We start from the raw sequence: 22,786 nt of genomic DNA on the forward strand, positions 1-22,786 counted from the left end.
CATTCACACATGCTGATCTGAAGCGTAGCATACCAAGAGAGGTAGCCAAGCATACCTATGGACATGCATCGTTCTGCTGTGCTGCGTTTCAGACTCTTCTGAATATTGATGGGCATCATATGAGCCCCATTTGTAGCAATAATGGTTCTGTAGCAGCACATTAAAAGTGTTTCAATTGAATTGATTCCACAGTATTTCTTGACATTAATGCTACCAAGTTTAGGACTCGTACGGTAGTTAATGCTACCAAGTTTAGGACTCGTACGGTAGTTAATGCTACCAAGTTTAGGACTCGTACGGTAGTTAATGCTACCAAGTTTAGGACTCGTACGGTAGTTAATGCTACCAAGTTTAGGACTCGTACGGTAGTTAGTTTTCATGTTATAACGTGTTAAAAGGGAAAGCTTAATTACAACCACACTGTATATCAACTGTCATTCATATGAAATTACAAAATGAATCTTGGTCTTAAAATCAGTTTGCTGAAGTACGTTACTTCAGAGTGATGGCAGTCAGTGCAACATCGAGAATATGGATACTATGCATACCCAAACTGACATTAGGCCCTATAACTGCATTCCATTTAAAACTGAAAAAGGTATGAACATTCAGTTGAGTTAACAAATAACTTTTACTAGTACATATGTAAGATAATTGTACAGCATTATTCGACAATTGCAGAATCTAATTCGTGATTGCCTCTGCTTTTGTTTGACAAGCATTAACAGATTTAACACAGCTATTTTATGCACATCCATTTTTGTAAAGAAACTGTGCAATTTATGCACCAAGTGCCCCAGACTGCTACCGGAGAATGCTGAGGAGCATGTTCTGTGCGATGAAGCAGGTTGATGCAGAGCGTGCAGTAACCATGATGCATGTGCTTCATGATGAGAAACATATACCTTGTGAGAATGACTTCAATCTCTTAAGTTAAATGCCAGGATGATGGTCCCTTTAAAAAGGATCCTAGCAATTTCCCTCCCCATACTTGCCTACCACAGTACATGCTGTGTATTTAACTCGGTGTTGGTTGGATGTTGCACCACAATATTCCTTTCTTAACCCTTTCCTTAATTCTTTCCAAATATTTCTTTGCTTTTGTGATATCAATTGAAGATTTTAATTCAGTTTGTGTATGTGAGTAAGGTGTGGCGATAAACTTGTGTAAGAAATGCCAAAGTCCGCTTTTGGCAGATAGAAGGAAGAGAACCATCTTGATGAATAAAATTCTTCTGGGTTTTGTACTGCATCATTGTGTAAAATTCAATAATTATAAACTGTAAAACCAACGTTCCAGCCGAATTACAGTGGCCTTGTTCTGTAATTGTATTAAACAGATAATTTTAGCAGTAATGCAGCTTCTGAACTATTTAGATTGGAGCTGGAAAACTGAAATTATTACATATGTTTAACTGCTCCACTTCATACAACAGAAATGGTGCTTAGAAAAGTTATTTTCTTGGTCGGTACTTTCAGTTGCTGTACTGTTACGAATATGTGTAGAGTCCTTAATCTGGCCCTGTCAAAGAAATCGAAAAATAACTATAAAATACTTTGACGTTGATTATTAGATGTACACCATTTTTATTATGATTATGATGTTGATTATTACTGATATTATTTTTATTTATTTCAGGTAAGACCTATATCACTAAATTCAGTTCTTGATATGAATGCATACATAATCATCTATGAAATGGATAAATCTGAAGCAAATATACCTCAGACACAGCCTGCAGTGTCTACAAAACCTGCAACAGTTACTTCTGTGACATCACAAAACACTCTTACAAATGGAAGTACAGGTCAGTAGATAAGCTCTGTATTTGTACACTGTGCAATCAATTGCTTTGAAAAGTCACATAATCTGTTCTCATTGCTGCATTACATTACTAAAACTGTAAAAATATAAACACAGTTTATAAATTGATAAGTTTTACCTTGAAAGTGCAATGAACAAAATAAAACATTTTCATGTAGTAGCAACTTAAACTATTACATGAATCTGGTTTCAATAAGGACAAGTTCTATGTAGCCATTTCTGAGTTTGTCACTGATCACATTGAATTTAAGGGATTTCACAGTCAGCTGAACTGTTCTTATAAATATTACACACATTTTTTTAACTAAGAAGCTTATATTTCTTTTACAGTTTGAGAAATTATAAATTTTAAGCATTTGGCTGTCCATACAGTTTGTCATCAATCTTAGTGGTCAGAAAACATTGCACATATTAATTCAATTTTTTTTTAAAGTGCCTGCTTTACAAATGTGGCAGTAAAACTTCTCCCCTTGAGGAATGTTAATGTGTGACACCATCGTAAATTAATCTATAATAACTTCCACCAGGGATAAGTGCAGATTTTTTGACTCTGCACCTTTTCTTGTTTAATAGATTATTGGCTGTATATTTTTCATTATACTATGTCATAAATTATGAAAACTGATCAAATTACACTTTGCCAGTGTGAAACAACAGAAGCTAAAATGGCATAAGAAAATAGTATACATTTCATTATATGGGGTGTTCAAAAAGTCTCTCCGCACTGCCGTATGATTGTTTGCTGCATGTGCCGTATGCCGCAGTGAATATACCGAAATGAAACTCTCTGCAGTATCATTGTGCGTTTATTGTTTCATTGAAAAATATGGGACCCACAATCCAACATTTAGAAATTGCAATCCAGACTCCTATTTTCACAGAATGAAGTTGTTCCTCATGAATACACAATGGATGTGCAGTACTCCACATACGTGAATTTTGCGAGTTCATGTACCCAGATAAATGAAACCATGCCTCATCAGTGAAAAACGTTTCATTAAGAATATCCCTTCCATTTTGTTGAGCGAAATTTTTGAACAATTGACAATAATGCAGTTTCTTGCCATGATCAGTATTTTTCAGTTTTTGCACAACTGTCACTTTGTATGGGAAAAGTTCTTATTTTTTCCTTACAGCTGTGTGACACTAACATCGATTTCCTGGGCAAGTTTTCTTACTGACTTGGTCGGACTCGTGGGCTTTTATCGGAAATATCGCGTAGTTTATCCTCAGACAAAACTCTAGGATGACCACTGCTCGGTGCGTCTGTCACTGAACCTGTACTTCGAAATTTGTTAATCAAATCTTGCACTGTATCACAATGTGGGAATGTTGTCTTCGGCAAAACTGAATTAAATGTTTAACGAACTGAATTTGTGTATTTACTGCCAGCTTCGAACACTTGTTCGACTAAAAACACACGTTCTTCAATGGTTAGCTTTTTAATACTGACAAAAACAAAACAAACAAATAAAAGAACTGAACTTAAACATTCACGTCAACACGTAACAACACCCACCAATGATACTACTGATGCTGGCTGAGATAAATGAAACAATGGAATGTTGGGAGAGTCCACTTGAAGGAAAGTAACCCAGGCAGGTGAACAGTCATATGGCACACACGGCTAACAATCATACGGCACTGAGGAGAGACTTTTTGAACACCCCGTATTATCTTACTTTTGTTGTTTGTACTGAGTAGGCAAAACATATACCAAGTACTCTTTCCATTTTTTAGGCTACAAGACAAACTTACAACGGCTCGTTAGCCCTGCAATGATTCCTACAAGTGTAAAGGCAGCATCTCAGACTAATGGCCTGTTAAATAACCACAAGCCAGCAGCCCCTGTTACAAGCAAACTGTCCCCTGTTAAAAGCCCTGTGAAAGTCACAAAAACGGAAGCCCCCATTGCCATAAATAATGTATCTAGTCCAGCTCCATCATCCTTGAAAGAAAGGTATGTATCCAGAAATAATCACTCAATTGGCAATACATTTTGTTTCATTTGTAAACAAGTATTCATTACTTGTGTGTCGTTTTTAGTAAATGTGGAAATTAACTGCATACATAGATGTAGTTTTCATTTCACAACAGAGTTTTGTCAAGAGAACAAAACTTATATAGTATATGCTTACAACATCAACGACTTTTAGTTTTCCTTTCTATTGTGTATTGTTCATGCTGGAGTCTATTTGATTTTTTCTTTTTAATAGTTATTTAATGTTCATCATAGTTATAGTTAGGTCGAGTGGTTTGCATATGCCACTTATCATCATGGAAGTCTTTGAAATAAGATCACTAAATCTTTTTTCCTTAATGTCATTGTCTGTATTCTGCATTTGAATCAAGCGTTACAATTTATGTTCCTTTTTCGTTTTTTGTAACGCATAAAAGAAATAATTAGTAGGCAACACACAGCTTTGTGAAATGCAATGGCCCCTCTTTTTGGAGTATATACATACTCTGACTCAAACCTCACCAAGCACTTCAGTCCCTCTGTAACCGAACACTGCCACATCTGGGGAAAATAGTTAATGAGGCTGTAGCAGCCATCTGATAAGTCAGTGCAGAAGTCTTTGCCTGTACTGAAAATCTATTTGGAGGAGACAAGACAAGTGCAATTGAGAGGACTGCTGTTTCTCAGCAATTATAGTGAAAACTTTTGGGAAGGCATTCACCATGTCTTTTAGAACATACTCTTCCATTAATTTGGGCACTTTCTGACACTAGATTGATAACCACATCTGTTTAGTGTGTTCGTAGACATATACCACACTTAACAACTGCTTAGTCAATGACAGGTGGTGATAATTTATTAAAAATAAACATTCACGGTATCCTTTTTGTACAGGGTACACTCGTCACCACTGCCACAGAGCTTGGTTCCATACGATCCCGGTGACTCCACCGGTACAGATTCCGAGCCGGAGGGAGATGGAGCAGCCAGAGACTCCAGCTCCGGTGGTCCTGGTGATGACAGTTCGGTCCCCAGCCCCCCCTCCAACAGCCCGACCCCACCCCCGCCCCCTGTCACAACCGCGGCTTCCACCCCTACACCCACTCCCAGCCCCAGACGTACGTTACAAATCCCCCGCGCAGGTTGGCAAGTGACGGAGCAGGGCATCTGCACGAAGCCCCCTCCACCCCCTGCCACATCTGCTCCCGTAGCAGCTGCAACCACAACGTGGTGCGTGTCATCTCTTTCCTCTGCCAAGGACTCGACTCCGGGGCCACCGCAGCAGCCCCAGCGGCCCGTATCTGTGCCTTCTCAGTAAGTACTTCAAATATTCTATCTTCAATGATTTTCCATTGATAGTATTGAATTATGGAAGTTATTGGAGTGCAGTTCTATTGTTGGATTGGTATTGTATCAAAAGAAAAATTAACTGAGGAAACTAAATTGTTAGGAGACAGAATGACTGGTCAGTGCTTACTTTAAGGAGGTGAAAGAGTACCTATACCTAGCCTTTAGAACATCTAGTTCCTATCTGTGGAAGGAAAGGATCCTAGGTTGAGGAAGGTTAGAAAGGGGGAACAAGTAATTCGGACCTCAGATTGACAGGAAGTCACCTGTTGTGAGGATGAGGGGAGACAAAGGAGAAGGAGAGAGTGTCAGGAGTATATTATTGTATGTCTGTCATGCAGTACAAAACATGTCAATAGTCTGACCCCATTTTCGAAATGCTTTTGTCTTGAACTTCTACCTATGGTCCTTGTTACTCTGAGGCAAGAGAGGTATGGCCATGCATTGTAGTTCACCTACCCCAGACAATACACAGCATATGTACGAAGCCGAGAAGTCGGTCCATGACAGACTCTTCACTCACCAAAAGCAAGGTTTAAATGGTCCCGATTCTGCTTTGCATTGGATCCACAGCAACAGGATATCTGATGCAGCCCTCAATCACCATATGTTTGTGAAAAATGTGCTGTGGTTCATTGTATCAACAACTCAAGTTAGTGTTACTGTTCTGGAGAACAGTAGTAAAGAAAAGTTGCTGGATGCGTGAAAGACTGAGCTTTGGTAGATGAAACAGACAATTTGATGGATTGTACCCCCTTCTCTCCTCTGAGACAAATTAACCTAATTTTAGTTCACCTCTTGTTTTGAGGGCTGTGTATTCAGCTGTGCCTTTGCACTAAAAAAGGGCAGCTAGTGTCTACAGGATTTTCACGGTGATAAAAAATGCAACACATTTTGAGAGAGTTTCTATTTTTGTTTTGGGAGAATAAATATCTTGGGTCGAGGGAATGAAGGAGTTTAACTTTGGCTTGAGATTTGCAGTGCATTTTAGATACAGACTCTGCCACACTCATATATCTGTCAAATTTCTTAAAAGGCTTTGTATTGTTCTTAATTTTTTTGGAATGTGAATATGATATCTTTCCAAGATGCTACGACGTATCCCAGCATTTAAGCTTGTTGGATGTGTGAAGTATACGTAGTATTTTTATATTTTACTTAATAATGATTAATATTTTATTCTTGTATTTTACATTTTGTTTGTTTTCTGTTCTTTGACTACAGTTCTAACTGATAGAAATAGAAGGGGGGGGGGGGGGGGCGGAGGGAGATAGGGGACTCTTTGTCAGTGTCAGTACTGTTTATCTTAATGTGTGAAACAATGTGAATAAAATTGTTATACGTGATATGAAATTTTTATGTTTTCAGAGAGACATATTTATTGAATCCAAGTTAAAATCTTGCATAGTACTTGTAATTCTACTTTAAGGAACGCAATAATTTAGTGTCAGGTGTCAAATAATTTGTAAGCCACACATATCAAATAGATTATCTGTAAACACCATCCTGAAGTTATTGCACATGCCACTTATGAATGAATGATGAATCAGTTGGCATTGTAAACCTCCATTTTATGTTCTAACTCATTGACGTTCATACTGGAATTTACGCAACCACGCACCAAATTGAGTTTGCATTGCTGCATTCCCCGGCCTCCCTGTGGCCCCCCTCCTGGTTGGTGATTAGATCTGTGGTGATGTCCTCAGACTTTGTCTACTCATTGTAGCATGTTTCTGTTAATCATGGTTATACATTTACTTCTTAGACTTACAGGTCTTCTGAAAGACAGGTTACGAAATGTTACAAATATTTCCTTCATTGTTTTTTGAAGCAGCTAATGACAGACTGTCTGAAAGTGAGGAATTTTAAGTAATTTTCGAAAATATACTCTTAAGTTTAAGTATAATAGGTCACTCATAAAGATTTATTAAGTAGTGCATTAGCTACTGCAATCTCCTCTAGTGGAGCAATGAAAATGAAAATGTTTTCTTACTTGGTAATTTTGATTTAGCTGTAATCTCCGGACTGGTTTACAGCTGGTTGTACATGGCTCATAATTTTTTAGATATAAAATTTTTCAATTACTTGTAAGTTTCATTTTGTCTATTCAACCAGAGTGGTTCACAGTGTGATACCGACGCAGGATGTTCCCTGCCGAAATATGCCAATGATCTTGCAGTGGGGTGCCTTAAATCCAGCTGTAGTAAAAGCGTAAAATGTAACAACAAAAAGAATCAATTTTTGATGATGTAAGCTAATTGGATAGATAAAAAATCTGCTCACCAAGCAGCAGCAGCAGAACATGCGTGTAAAAGGAGATTATAGTTATAACCATATGTCATGTCTTCGTTCTGCCACAGCTTGGTAAGTAGATATTTATCTATGTAAAAGTGTCAAATGGATTTTCTTAAATCCTACTTATGTAGGACAAGTAGATGGCTGTGCAACTATACCTTGTATACCAGTCCAAATAAGTGGTTGGCTTATGTAGAAAATAATATACGACGACAATCGTTATATTTGGATGAGGTGGCAGGCGCACACACACACACACACACACACACACACACACACACAAGGAGAGAAAGTGTTTACGAAGGAAATATTAGGTTCATAAAACTTCATAGACATTTGTTGAACATGAGGGAAACTCTAAACGTATAATTTTTTATAGGTCAGATCGGCATTGTAATGGCAGTCGGAACAACAGCGATGACAGCCCGAGACTACATCGAGACGAAGTCAGATCCATAGTTGGTAAGGAAGTAGCCAATGGAGATGATAGAGCATCCCCTATTCATCGATCACGAATTCCTCACACTGTTGTCGTTCGGATGCCAAGAGATGAACGATCTGATGGTGATAGCAGGCCAAATAACAGTGGAAAAGGACCAAGTCAGATGTGGGATGGTGCTGCCAGAACAGAAATCACTGGCAAACTGAAGCACTTGTCACACCAAGGCTATGCGGGAGCACAAGGTAAGCTCTTTTTCCATGTTACTTGTATAAAATTGCATTTAGTTGTATGAAACATGGCTAGAATAAGCACAAGAGATGGTATGAGCTGAAACAGGTTCTGGCGCCTGATTCAAACTACTGGGATTTGATGAGGGAGGAGGCTGAGCAAATTAGAATATTTTCAACATCTTAAATGGAGGCTATGCACTCAGCAGTGGGTGAAATCAATCAGTTGGTGCCAAGAGACTATACAGGAATATAGTAAAACCCTGAATTAATGAACTTTCTTTAAGGAAATCCCACTTTTAATGAATGTTTGTTATTTCTGGTGAAACTCCTATAAAACCAGTGTTTTTCCTGGTCATAATGCTATAAGCCTGGTGGTTTTCCTCCTCACTTTTAACAAATTCCACTATAAGTAGTAGTCTTTTAAGGAATAAACATGGAAACATTCTGCAAATTAAAATTCATTTCACATTAAAATCCAGTTTTTATGCAATTCCTAACATGGTTTCCAATTTCTTTCACTTTCACACAGATTGTATTCTTTGTCATGTGACACAGTAAATGATAAATGATTCAATTGATTGAAACGTACCTAGAACATAGTTAATAACTAGACTTCTCTTGTAGTAATCTGGCAGATATGTTAAACAAATCTGAAATAGATTTGTGCCCTGCCTAATGACTTGGGTCACATAATCTGATGTCAATCTTGGAATCTACAAAGCTGAAAAGTGTAATTGTTTGTTTATTGAAGTGTTAAAGTTATCAGTTTTACTTTTGTCAAGTTATGGCGTGCCAGCATATAGAGATTACAGTTCAGCGAAAGCTGACTATCATCTGCGATTTTTGTGATAATTGTAATGTAAAACCTTCCAACAAGTCAAAGAAATAAGATCTAGCACCATCTAGGTGTGTGGCACACACAAAAATAAGAAAGTGTTCTTAAATGCCCAAGCCAACAATTTCTGTGGATTTAAGAGGAACAACATTTATGTGTCTACATTCGGTAATATGGGAAATATTCCTTTAAAGTGGTTTAAAGGAATAAAAAAAATCAGCATTCTTATCAGCAGAAATATACTGCAAGAGATGGCTTGTGAAATCACCCTGAAGTTCAGTGTTCGAAAATTTAATTGCATTGCTTGACATGGCTGGTGAGATCATTTTAAATAAGTCATAATCTGTCATTTCAAAAAGGGTAAGTTGAGAAAGTGAGGTGGTCATAGAAAGAGTAAACTATATGGAAGAATGTTACATTGCCATAACTGATACAGGGCCTCCCGATCGGCCCACTACTGCGGCCTAAAGTGCTACTGCATGCACTGAGTTTGACCCCTCAACTGTGGTTAAGTGGGGAATGGTTCAAAGGTGTGTCAGGCAGCAAAGACTTTTGGGGAGGGATGGGGTCGATAGTAAGGCCTTCCCTGTTCGACTGACAGAGCTTTCAGGTGCTATCTGGGACAGAAAAAGATTGTGGGTCAGATGCATTCACTTGTCCTGTTTCACAAGAAGCCTCAAACATAGGTGCGTAATGCTGCCCCTTACGAATTTGGCCACCAAAGAGAGGCAGAAGTCCAGTAAGCATTCTGTGTACATACCAGTGAGAGTCATCTCACATGTAAAATGGGTCTTCTTGGATGCCATGAAGAGCACAGGGTGCAGCCACTTGCAGATGGTGTCTCATGGGTCAGGGGTCCGTTACACACAGAAGGTGTTTGTGGTGGATGCTGCGTGGAGCGGACTGGGCAGTTTTTTTAAGTTAGAAAGTTTCAGTCTCAAAGGGAAGCAGCAAGCACTAATAGAAAACACTGAATCTCAAATCATTTTTGGTACCGAAAGCTGGCTAAAACAGGAGGAAAAGGCAGTTGAAATTTTTACGAAGTATCTAACAGTTTTCAGACTGTATAGATTAGATACATTTGGTGGCAGCATGTCTGTTGCTGTTAGCAGTAGTTGATCGGGTAGCAGAATTGAAGTAAATAGGTCCTCTGAGTTAGTATGCGCAGAGATTATATTTAACAGTTGGATTAATTGATAATTGATTCCTTTTACCAAACCCCTTTACTCAAATAATATAGTTGCCGAAAGGTTCATAGAAAACTTGAATATCGTCTCAGATAGATAGCCCACTGATAGTTATAGTTGGTGGTGACGTCAATCTACCTTCGATATGTTTATGAAAATGTGTGTTCAAAGCCGGTGATAGGTGTAAAACATTGTCCAAAATTATACTAAATGCTTAGTTCAAAACTTGTTTGAACAGTTAGTTCAGGAGCCCACGTGTAGTGAAGTGTAGTGTAGTGTGTGTGTGTGTGTGTGTGTGTGTGTGTGTGTTGCGGCTTATGGGCGCTCAATGTTGAGGTCATCAGCACCCTGGCACACATTAAAAGAAACAAATGTGTCCAAATTTAGTAAAATGGAAGCATACACACAAAGAAAGCGGGAAAAGATGAAAAATGCTGTACAAGAAAATGAAACGTCAGGAAAACTAGAAAGGAGTGTCAAGGATGCCACAAGAAATTGTCACTGGCTGGCCACTTACGTAAAATAAGGGTGAGCCAGCCACCCTGTGAACAAATTAAGACCCTCTCCCTAAAATCTCAGTAAAAACATTGGACAAGTTGCAGAACTTTAAAACTTTATCTACATTCGTTTGAGTATTTCCTAAAAGAGGTGACGGATCCGCCGGCAAGACAGCCACGGCCCACTGATCAGAAAATAAAACTCAATCCAATAAAAGTGGCGCACAGTGACCTGGACACCACAAGTACCACAGATTGGAGGGTCCTTTCGCCAGTGCAGGAAGCCATGCGTCGTAGGACTGTGGCCTGTCCGAAGCCGAGTGAGGAGAACATCGTCCCGTCTGCGTAGTTGGAAGGAAGTACACCACACACACGTTTTGGGCTTGACTAAACTGAGCTTATTGTCAGTCATTTCCAGCCACTCATCCTCCCACTGACGCATGACTCGTGAGCTCAACAGTGAGTGCGTGCAGGAGGATGGCACACTGAAATACTTGTGGATTGAGCCACGCCTCCTAGGCTGCAAGGCCTGCCCTTTCGTTCCCAGCAATGCCGACGTGTCCTGGAACCCAACAGAAAGCCACCTCCTTCCCTAGTCATTGTAGTTGGAGGAGGGCATCCTGGATGGTCTGGACTATTTTATCTGCTGGACACAAACATTGCAATGAGTGAAGGGCACTTAGTGAATCGGAACAGGCAAGAAATTAAGTGCAGGAAGAGCGTCTCATCTACTCCAGTGCCCGCTTGACTCTGTAGATTTTTAGCTTGTTGGGAACTAGGGGATTTCCACCAACAGCGTCCCATTACGCAATCACGTAACAGATTTCAAACTACTAGCAATGCCCTCGAGCCCTTTGTGAATATAAAAAGGGGAAACTTTCTTGAAGCTGCCCTCTTTCCTTGTAATGACTAAAAACACATTCTGACCGCCAGCATGTGTTCTGTTACTTGTCATGATACTCTCAGATGTCATTCCTGAGTCAGGAGGACTATCTACCCATGTCCTCTTGTTGGATTGGCTGTTGGAACCTACCTGTGGCAAAACCTTTCCGCTGGCAGGAGGCAAAGATGATTTCGAAGGATATGGTTGCCAAAATATACTTCACCTCTTTGCAACAAATAGGGAGCATCATGATGGATACAAGGGTTAGAGACCACAATATTGTTGCAGCAAACCTCAGCAAAAATATATGCAAAATATATCTGTTTTAAAAAATTTTTAAAAATTCACTTGGCACCTTCATAAGAGGCAGTCGATATACCTTATGAACCAACTTTGGAAGCATACACCAGATACGTCTTAAATTCAGAGAAATATCATTGACGACAACTGAAAGATTTATACCAAATAAATTAATAAGAGAGAATTATTGCCCCACAGGACACAAAACATTGTCGGAATTATTACCCCACAGAACACAACTATTTTCGGAATTATTACCCCACAGTACATAAAACAGATCAAAACATTGTTACAGAAAAAAAGGGCATGCAAAATTTAAACAAATGCGAAATCACTAAGATTAATGGAGTTTAAGGGAAGTTCGAAATTAGTTTAGATTTCAGTGTGATGTGCTTTTGACAGTTTCCCACTTGAAACCCTGTTCCAAAATGTGGCAGAAAATCCAGATAAATTCTGGCTGTACATGAAGGACACCAGTGGCAAGACATTCAATACCTTCACTGCGTGAAACCAATGGTAGTGTTGCTGATGACAGTGCCACTAAAGCAGAGTTACTAAATAGTTTTTTAAATTGCTTCACTAAAGGAGAAGAAATAAATATTCCAGAACTCCTGTCAAGAACTGCTGCCCACACGAAGTAACTTGGAAGTAGATATCCTTGGTGTAGCAAAACAACTCAAATCAAGTCTTCTGGACCAGATTGTGTGCTAGTTAGATACTTTTCAAGATACACTGATATAATTGTTCCGTATCTAGCAATCATATACAATCATATACAGTCACGTGCTCTATGAAAAATCTATACATAAAGACTGGAAAATTACACAGGTCAAAGGAAAGAAGAGTAATCCACTGAATTATAGACCTGTTTCACTGATGTCCATTTCAGTGAGATTTTGGAACATACACTGCAGATAAACATTAAGAACTGCCTTGAAGAAAACGATCTATTAACACATAGGCAGCATGCAGTCAGAGTTGGCAGTCGTGTGTGAGATGTGCTTGCTTGTGTGAATTAATGGCGTGCATTTCTCTTTTCCTGACAAAGGCTGAGGCTGAAAACTTATGTGTAAGTGTCGCTTTAATTGTGTCTATCTGCAACTTGTTATCTTTGTGGTAAGTAGTAACGTATCTTACATTGTTGATAATCTTACCAGAAGTGATATCTGGTATTCCCCAAGGAGGTGTTACAGGCTCTCTGCTGTTCCTAATTTTTATAGATGATTTAGGAGACCTTTCGAGCAACCCTCTTAGATTGTTTGCAGATGGTCCTGCCATTTACCATCTAGTAAAGTCATCATAAGATCAAAATCAATAGACAATATATTTGAATGGTGTATAAAGCAGCAATTAACACTAAATAATGGAAGATGTCAGGTCATCCATGTGAGTTGTAAAAGGAATCCATGAATTTCAGTTATAAATAATAAATCAAAGGCTGTGAATTTAACTAAATACCCAGTGACTACAGTTACAAATAGCTTAAATTGGAGTGATCACGTATATAATGTTGTGGGGAAGGCAAACCATAGACGGTACTTTATTTGTGGAACACTTAAAAGGTGCAGCAAATCTACTGAAGAGGCTGCTTACAACTACAGTTGTCCATCCACTTCCAGAGTACTGTTGCACATGGGATCCTTACCAGGCAGAGTTGATAGAGAACATCAAAGAACATTTAGAGAAGGGCTTCTTGTTTTGTGCTATTCCGAAATAGGGGAGATAGTGTCACAGATAAGATATGTGAGGTGTGGTGGCACTCATTAAACCAAAGGCATTTTCTCACTGCAACAAGATCTTTTCATGAAATTTCAGTCTCTTCCAAATGTGAAAAAATTCTGTTGATGTTCACCTATGTAGAGAAAATTGATCATACGATAGTTGTAATAAAATAACAGAAATTGTAGCTTGCATGGAGAGATTTGAGTGTTCATTTTTCCTGCATGGTGTTTGAGAGTGGCACAGTAGAGAAATAGTGTGAAAGTGTTACAGTGAACCCTCTGCCAGGCACTTTGGTGTGAGTTGTAGATAAGTTGTGTGGATGTAGATGTTTTGAGCCCAGAGGTATTTTCAATGCATGAAAGTGGCATCCTTTATTGATTCATACAAATGACAACTTTTGTAATTTACTTGCTGCAAAATCATATTTCGTTAAGCGAAAATATGCTGCAGGTAAAAAAAAGGAAAGGATGGATGATGATGCTAGAGTGTGTAAATATGGATGAAAGTGAAAAGTTTCCAGGTGTTTCAAAAACGTGTAAAGATACTTTGTAACCCTTGAGTTCAAAGGCAGTGCTTGGTTGGTATCAGAAATCTTTATCACAATTTTTCAGGTTTTTAGATGCCAAGATGGGTGCAGAAAATTGTAAATATTGTTGACTGATAGCTTTTACATAGCAAAGAAATTTTATTTATTTTTCGAGTCCAGGACATAAAATGTTATTTCTGAAGGTTGTAAACATTGTGTTCCTTCCTCCGAGCTGTGGATGTCAACTACAGCTCTGGACTTGGGCATAATATACACTGTTAAAGCCAATAAAAAATAGCAGTTTTGTGGAAGTCAGTTTCATTTTTTGACGGGTTAAATTTTTAGCACAGGATATTGATAATTTTGTAATTAAATACCACCTATGTTACCTAAACTTGCTTGAATTATGATTCTGGGTCATTCCTTGTATGTACTCGGGCACACCCCCATGTAAGGAAAAATATTTGAGTCTACAGTGATTTAATTAAGAAGGGGTTTTACTGTACATCCTGTATTATACATTGTGGTGGAAATGAAGAATATGCAGATGATGTATCTTCACTGGCACTAGTGTAACCTCTGGTTGCAGTTGGCATTATTACATCATTTACGTCCATGTGATTCTTTTACTTCTGCGAGTCAGTTGCTTTTTTTTGCGAAGACAGTTTTAGGGAATTAACATTATAGTTGCACAGAGAACATTTAATGTAATTAGTTTTAACTTGATGTGTTGCCTGTCGTCTTTCATCTCTGGATTTTTTACTTATATTTACTGAATGATTTTTCTGGTGCTTCACCAGCAATGAGAAATGAATCTTTCACATTTCGAGCCATTGGTTCTGGTGAAATGTCAGAAAAGCCATTAAATAAGTGCCAGATCAAGAACCCAAGGCAAAAACCAACAGACAAAAATGTCAGCAACTGGTTGTGAAAACCTGAACTGTATTTTTGTTTTTATTTGGTTTGCTCTTGGCTAGCCTGAGTGGTAGATCCGTCAGCAAATGCTGAAAACTTCCAGTCACTTATGATTTCAGTGGTTTTAACATATTATTGGTATATAATTTCAAGACTGTTCCAAATAATATTATCCATGAAAATAGTCGTGTGGTTGGTTATAAGGGCTTTTAGCGTAGCAGATAGTAAATATGAACAATGATCAAGCAGTTTAAAATCTAGTCATAAAGACCAGTTTGTCCGCAGCTCGTGGTCTAGTGGCTAGTGTTGCTGCCACTAGAGTGCAGCAACACTAGCCACTAGACCACAGGCTCCAGGGTCTGATTCCCGGCCAGGTTAGTGATTTTTCTCTGCTCGGAGACTGGGTGCTTGTGTTGTCCCCATCATTTCATCATCATCATCATCATCATCCATGAATGTGGCTAGAATTGGACTGTGTAAAGATCGGGACATTGTACGGGTGCTGATGACAACACAGTTGAGTGCTCCTCAAACCAAACATTATCATCATAAAGACCAGTTTAGTTAATATTCAATGCCCTGAGTAACACTGTAAAATTGCTTAATGAGAACTACCCTCAGGTTTGCAGGAAGGTGGGGAGGTGAGGAGACCAAAGATAATCTTTCTTTTCATGAACAAAGTAATTTACATCTTCGCAAAATTATTTAATTCTTAAAGAAATTACAAATATGTTCAGTGCAAACCAATCACCATATGTTTTCCAATTGTGCTTTCACATTCTGCAGATTAATAGCTGGACCAACACCCCACAAGTTTAGATCTCTTAAACACTTCTTTAGAGGATTGCTTTGAACATGAGACTACACACAGTGTTGGTGTACATCAGTATTTTCCATTCTATATTGTTTAAATCTCTAGGCTTCCTATGTCAGTACAAGGAAAAACCAGTCTAAAGTTGCAAATTTCACTTTTTGTATTCACTTGATGAATATTTTCAGCAATGAAAGATTTAGACGGAAGACAAGTTGCTGTTTGAGTAGGGGTTGCACATGCCACACTGTCTGATGCTGTGTACAAACGATTCTGTGTAATAGGTTTGTTTCTCTAGTCAGTACCCAATTTATATTATACAGATATGCAACATTCTGTATTTCTCAAAATTGCATGGCCCTGAAAGGCACTCTGGGGACCAGAGAAAGTGGGAAATTGGTCTTAAGTAGCATACAGTCTCTTTTTTTTATGCAACTTGTTCTTCCAGTTTTTTCATTATGTAAAATAACCCTGGCACTTTAGTAAAGATTGTCTGCTCCCTCCCCCCAATATTTCATTTTTTAAACAAAAAAAATGTCAAATTGAAGCTGTGGTGTGTTGTTTTGTTAAGTGTTGGTTTCACTGTGCCCTTCTTGTCTTAATTTTCTACGTTGTTCATATAGTTTCTTTCTCTTGCAGTGACTAGTTGGGGTGGTGAACGGAGCTACGTGGACATTGAACTGGAGAAAGAGCGTGATAAGGAACGCAAGAGGTCTTTAGAAAATTTGTATGATGAAGAGCTCGACAGAGGAAGGGTAAGTTTGTTTGTTGATAAATTTCTTGGCTTCCAGTGACAGCCAAGTTTCTGATAATGCTCAGTGTGAGTTGTAATCAGTACATTAATTTAAGACTAGGGTTTATACACATTTAAGGAAGAAATAAATGTATGATTCATACCTGAATAAAAAATGTATGAGGGCATATTTGTTTGTAGAAATGGAAACACTGCAAAGGTCAATAGGGTTACAGAAGAATGGATATGAAATGGCATGAGAGGAGTTTCTTAGTACTGAGGATCATAGGCCTAGGAGGTAACAGTTGAAAGACAGTCAATCATGAGACATGAAATCACTCAACAATTTGCGCAGTGCCAGGGGAAAATGTTTACTAACCTGTGAACTTCACAATTGTTACAACTCTTTCTGTAGTTATTCTTTCATCTGATCAACTAGTAAAAAAAAAAAAAAAAAGAAATCCATTGTGTGTTTAGATCTTTCTCTCATAATCTGTTTCGTGTTCCTACAAAGGAAATGCAGCAGCACATTGTGGTTTTGAATTTTCATATTTTCTTTCTTCAGTTTATATTTTGTCCTCATTGTCTGTACTAAGATTTGTAACATGTTTGAAACAGTGAATAAGAAAACATTATGTTTACAGGCAAAGAAGATGAAATTCAACAATAACAGCAGCTCGCAGCACAATTCCCGACCCAAGTACAATTCGTTCCAGCAGTATCACAATGAGAAGATTCGTTGGAATAACTCTGGCAACATGTTCAGGCCACAGGTCTATTACCGCCCACACCATTCACATCCTCATCCCCCACCATACCATCACAAGGGATTATATTACAAGAACCGTGGTGGCCATTCCTTTCACAAATTCAATGGTAGTGGGAGATTTGGTGGTTCAAAACAAGGGTCTCGTTGGCAGCGCTGACATCTCTCCTGTAGAGGAGAGATGTACCCTCGAGCAGATATCTCAATGGATGTAAATATTTTTCTTTTTCTTCAGTACCTTTTATTTTTACTCAGTTGTCAGGCAGTCACATTGTAAATTGAAGTGTTTTTTAAGCTGTGACAGTAGATGTTTTAAATGTATTATATGAACTTCAGTGGAATAACAGATTTGATTGTGTATGTAGCTATATATTATTTTCCTTTCGCTTGTAAAAGACTGCGTTATGTGGAGAGGTATCGTTGATACTGTGGGAAGTGCAGAAATTGTATTCAATGTGATTCTTGTGTTTTGCATTTATATGTCGTGTGTGTGTGTGTGTGTGTGTGTGTGTGTGTGTGTGTGTGTGTGTGTGTGGTGAGAGAGAGAGAGAGATTGAGATTATCGTGAGTTTAAAATGAACTGTACATAGCTCAGAACTCGGTAGTAAGTGTACTTTTGAGTCATAATGGTCTGAAAGACCATATTCTGCCCAGTTTATTTATTTGTAAATGTTATTTCTTGTAGAAGATGTACAAGAAATAGCATGTTTACCCAGTCTTGTGTTGCTAGTGACAAGTGTTCCTGCCGTGGTAAGTGTAGCAGTTACACTGTGTTAAAAAAGAAACCAGAATTATTATTTTCCATTCTTTATGCACTGCATGTATTTAATTCTGTTGCTGTTCATTAACAGCTAGATGGAATCTGTGTAACAAATCTTTATCAATGTGATACGTGACGTAATAAGTGTTTCAAAAAATGAGTGGTTTCCCCAATGCAGATACTTGAATATTTCTCTGTGTTTACATGTTTATACATATTTGTGTGCATAAATGTCTGGATCGTTGCAGTATTATACAGACTTATGATACCTGCAAAAGGTGGCAATAAAATCAAATGACTAAACTGGTTTCATTTCTACTTGATTTTTATTGTGCAGAACATAGGAGATAAATTTGCAGATGTTAAACAATTGTTACAAGAGGTAAAACTGTAATATGTTTCATGGTACATTATCAGTATGCTCCACTTTTCTTCTATTCTTTTAAATAGCAGTTTTAAAATTGTTGTGATGACGTCTTGTCTGTGATTTTCAGCAGTTAGGCATGTTCCCAAGATAAACATATCTGGTACTATTCACATTTATTTAGTCTAAATTGACATTGTTGTTTTATTGTTCCCCCCACCGCCATTGATATTACATGAAAAAGTGTCTACTCATTTCAGCCTGTGTGTGGGGAAGGGGAATGTACAGATTAATGAGATGTCCTGTTCAGTATATAAAATGTTGAACATGATATAGAAGTACCACTCAAGGATATGAGTTAAAATGGTCTCTATTGGCAAAAAACATAGCAGACGTTGTCTATAACTGTCAAAACGCTTTTTCATCAGAACAGTCTACATTACATACATCGGTGCAAACATGTTTCCAGAAAACTTCACCATTTTCTCTGATATGTATATATATGATGAGGCAACAGTTTGTTGCGAAAGCGTGAATTTTGTTGTATGTTTGTTTGTGTGTCTATCGACCTGCCAGCGCTTTCGTTCGGTAAGTCACTCATCTTTGTTTTTAGATATCCATCCACACATACACAGACACAAGCAGACATTTGTAAAGGCCAAGGCCTAAGGTAAGTCTTTCTGCTCCCGGGATTGGAATGACTCCTTACCCTCTCCCTTAAAACCCACATCCTTTCGTCTTTCCCTCTCCTTCCCTCTTTCCTGATGAAGCAACCGTTGGTTGCGAAAGCTTGAATTTTGTGTGTTTGTTTGTGTGTCTATTGACCTGCTAGCACTTTCATTTGGTAAGTCACATCATCTTTGTTTTTAGATATATAAACACAGTACTACCACATATTTTGTTTGATTGAATAATAGCATTAGAATAAATGTGAAAGTAAATGGATGTTGCAAAGCAAATGTTGTGACTGTTAACATTATTGGTCACACCACGGATGCTCCGTTCAGAATGTACCAATGTAAGAGTTCTGTGACCACTACACAAATTAGTCTAGGTGCAAGAACACTTATTTATTGTAACTCAGGAAAAGTACCTGAACACCCAACTCTGGTTATATAATGATTCTGTACAGACTAAGGACTAAATTTGCATAACTCAAAGATTCTGAAGAACTGTTTAGTATTGAAAGTGACTAATCTCGTAGCAATTTTGCTGCGCTGTGGCTGTGACATTTCCAGTTGCACAGGATAATATGTCCCACTACAGTGTTTGCCAACTGTAGGGTGCACTTGTGAAGACTGCCAACTGTAGACTGTACACTGAAGACTGCAGGCTGTGGGTTTTATTGCTGCTCAGATTACTACATTGAATCCATGCAATTGGTTGCTGCACCTGGATACTGTATGCTCCCTGTGTGTAGGCTGTCCAAGCAATGTGGCATCGTTGCATCTGGTTGGTGCCCGTGATGGGCATGGAAAAGTAGTTCGGCCACTGCTGGCAATCTTTTATGAGCAACCACCAAAGTGTATGGTGCTGCTGGCCTCGCCTGTGATGTTTGTTATGCCAAACTGTTATAGTGGAGTAATAGGGGAGGCCTACCAGGCAGAGGTAGTAGCATGGGGTTCAGTAGTAAAGGTGTCCTCGATTTGATTTGAACACCAGAGTATTAGTAATCTGATCGTATTGTAATGGAGTGGTATGCTCTTTTATTTTCTCCGACTTGACTTTTCCAACTAGTTATTTTAACGATGCTGTGGGAAAATTTAAGGTTTGTGGCCAACAATGCATATGGTGGAATATTTAATAAAAATTTCTCGCTGCTAGTTTTGCAAGTGAAATCAGTATGTTATTGGTGCGGGCAAACGCTAAGAACTTCTACTAGTTGGTCGCACAGGAAACAATGAGAGCCTGTGGATCGATAATTAAAAGCTATGAGATCTATGTGGGTACTGACCAATATCAAGTACAGTTGTGAAGTAGAACTGTTCTAAGTTACCTTTGGATTGTGTCTTTTCAGCTGCAGTAAGCTTCTATTTTACTCTTAGTGTTCTCTCTGGTTTTCTCATGACTTATTAATGTGCTTTTTGATGTACACATGAAAGCACACCATTAAAATTACTCTTTAGTGAAACAAGTTCAGAAAAAGACATGCTGCAGACCAACAGCACTTCTAAATTTTCCGTAGTTGTATGAAATTGTAATACAAAATAGCAACATATCCTATGACATTTAACCTGCTAATTTGGCATCAAGAAAGATTTGGAGACCAAAGTTGCAGTTTGTGCCAGATACTTGCAGAACTAAATGAGAAGTTGGGAAAAAGAGGTTGTTCTTTTTCTCTACATTTCTTGATGTACAATGTGGTACATCCTACTTGGGACTTCGAAATATCTATTGAAATAAGCACTGAAATTTTCAATTGAGAGATGTCTGTGAAAGACATTTAAAACTTTCTTAGAGTTCAGATTCAGAATGTTGTGCAGAAAGTGAGTGCTGTTGGTTGGTATGCCCTCCACTATTTTTTACACTGTAACTCCATACCAAGTTATCTTATTTTCACATTATTATGTCCTATGGTATAATCTGGGGTAGTAGTTGTGGTCACAAAAAGCATATGCTGAGTCTTCAGAAGGGCCAAAGCCATGGTCTTAATCTGTTGCTTTGGCCCTCTTTGACCAAATTAACCGTCATTTGACATCTTAGGATGAATGTGATCAACTTGTCCCTTCATTTCCTAAGGTGGTGCCCATTTCCATTATTCATGTAGGCCAGTTATTAGAAAAAACATTTAATGGCAACATGATCAAATTTATCCCTTCAAGATGGAGCTTCACCATTAATGGAGCAACTGTCATTCTTCCATGATCATACTATGGTCGTATTATTATTAATTACAGTAATTGTAGGTTATGCCCTAAGTTATATATTATTTATTGCCTATACAAACCGAAAAATACTTCAAGGACATTTAGTTGAAACCATCTGAACAACATTATCAGCAATTACCCTAATTTTTATTGCTCTACCATCACTACGAGTGATTTATATATTTGATGATTCAGTAGATGCAATAATCACAATTAAAACAATTAGACGACAATGGTACTGAAGATATGAATATTCAGACTTTATAGACGTAGAATTTGACACCTACATAACACCAGAACAAGATTTAGAAAACGACGGCTTTCGACTTCTAGACGTAGATAACCGAACAATTTTTCCAATAAATACAGAAGTACGAGTATTAACAAGAGCATCAGACATTCTTTACTCATAAGCAGTACCTGATCTGGGGGTTAAAATTGATGCCACACCAGGTCGACTAAATCAAGGAACATTTACAATAAACCGACCTGGACTATTTTTTGGCCAATGCTCAGAAATTTGTGGAGCAAACCACAGATTTATACCAATTGTAATTGAAAGAACTTCAGTAAATTTATTTATCAAGTGATTATCCAAGATAATCTAAGGAGTTAGTTAAAATGTATAACATTAGAGTGTCAATCTAAAATAACTAAACAACTAGTACACCTTGAAACATCAGATGACTGGAAGTAAGTAATGGTCTGTTAAACCAAACAATAGTAAATTAACGACTACTTCTGATGGGGAAATTTGAATCTAAATCCCTCAAATACCTCCTATCATATGATTCTCCCTATTCATTATATTTTCAGCTACTTTAATCCTATTCAATCAAATAACCTTATTAAAAGAGCAGAAAAAAGAACAATCGAGATAAAGAACTTAAATTGAAAATAATAACAAATTTATTCTCAATATTTGATCCATCAACTAACATCTTCAACTTGTCATTAAATTGAACAACAACATTCTTAGGACTATTATTAATCCCATGAATGTTCTCACTTACACCACCACGAATTAATATTATCTAAAATAAACTAAACTTAACTTTACACAACGAATTTAAAACCCTACTAGAACCAAAATCATTTAATGAAACAACATTCTTCTTTATTTTAATAATTTTGTAGAACTATTCCCTTATATTTTTACTAGAACAAGACATTTAGCATCAACATTTGCAATCGCTCTGCCTATATGATAAAGATTTATATTATTTGGATGAATTAATCATACTAACCATATATTTACACATCTTGTACCACAAGGAACACCACCTGTAGTAATATCATTTATAGTATTAATTGAAACAATTAGAAATGTCATTTGACCAGGTACACTAGCAGTACAACTAGCAGCAAACATAATTGCAGGACACTTATTATTAACCTTATTAGGGAACACAGGACCGTCTATAGCAATAAACTTAATTTCACTACTAATTATTGGACAAATATTTCTATTGATCCTAGAATCAACAGTAGCCATAATTCAAGCTTACGTTTTCTCAATTT

General features: G+C 37.8%; 1 protein-coding gene across 3 annotated transcripts in view; it reads left to right on the forward strand.

Moving 5' to 3' along the window:
* The window catches only part of LOC126473911 (ubiquitin carboxyl-terminal hydrolase 36), a 37,000-nt gene extending 19,366 nt beyond the window's left edge, over positions 1-17,634 (forward strand). For 2 of the 3 annotated variants that reach the window (XM_050101257.1, XM_050101258.1), the window contains exons 10-15: positions 1,640-1,808; positions 3,566-3,785; positions 4,680-5,099; positions 7,807-8,111; positions 16,415-16,530; positions 17,153-17,634. In XM_050101257.1, coding sequence (XP_049957214.1) covers positions 1,640-1,808; positions 3,566-3,785; positions 4,680-5,099; positions 7,807-8,111; positions 16,415-16,530; positions 17,153-17,434 — 1,512 coding nt within the window. In that variant the 3' untranslated portion in view covers positions 17,435-17,634. The remainder of the gene's footprint in view (positions 1-1,639; positions 1,809-3,565; positions 3,786-4,679; positions 5,100-7,806; positions 8,112-16,414; positions 16,531-17,152) is intronic. The other variant, XM_050101259.1, reaches the window with a different exon arrangement.
* The last annotated feature ends 5,152 nt before the right edge of the window (positions 17,635-22,786 follow it).

This window comes from Schistocerca serialis, chromosome 4 (genome assembly GCF_023864345.2).
Source record: "Schistocerca serialis cubense isolate TAMUIC-IGC-003099 chromosome 4, iqSchSeri2.2, whole genome shotgun sequence".
In the NCBI taxonomy this organism is placed as follows: Eukaryota; Metazoa; Arthropoda; class Insecta; order Orthoptera; family Acrididae; genus Schistocerca; species Schistocerca serialis.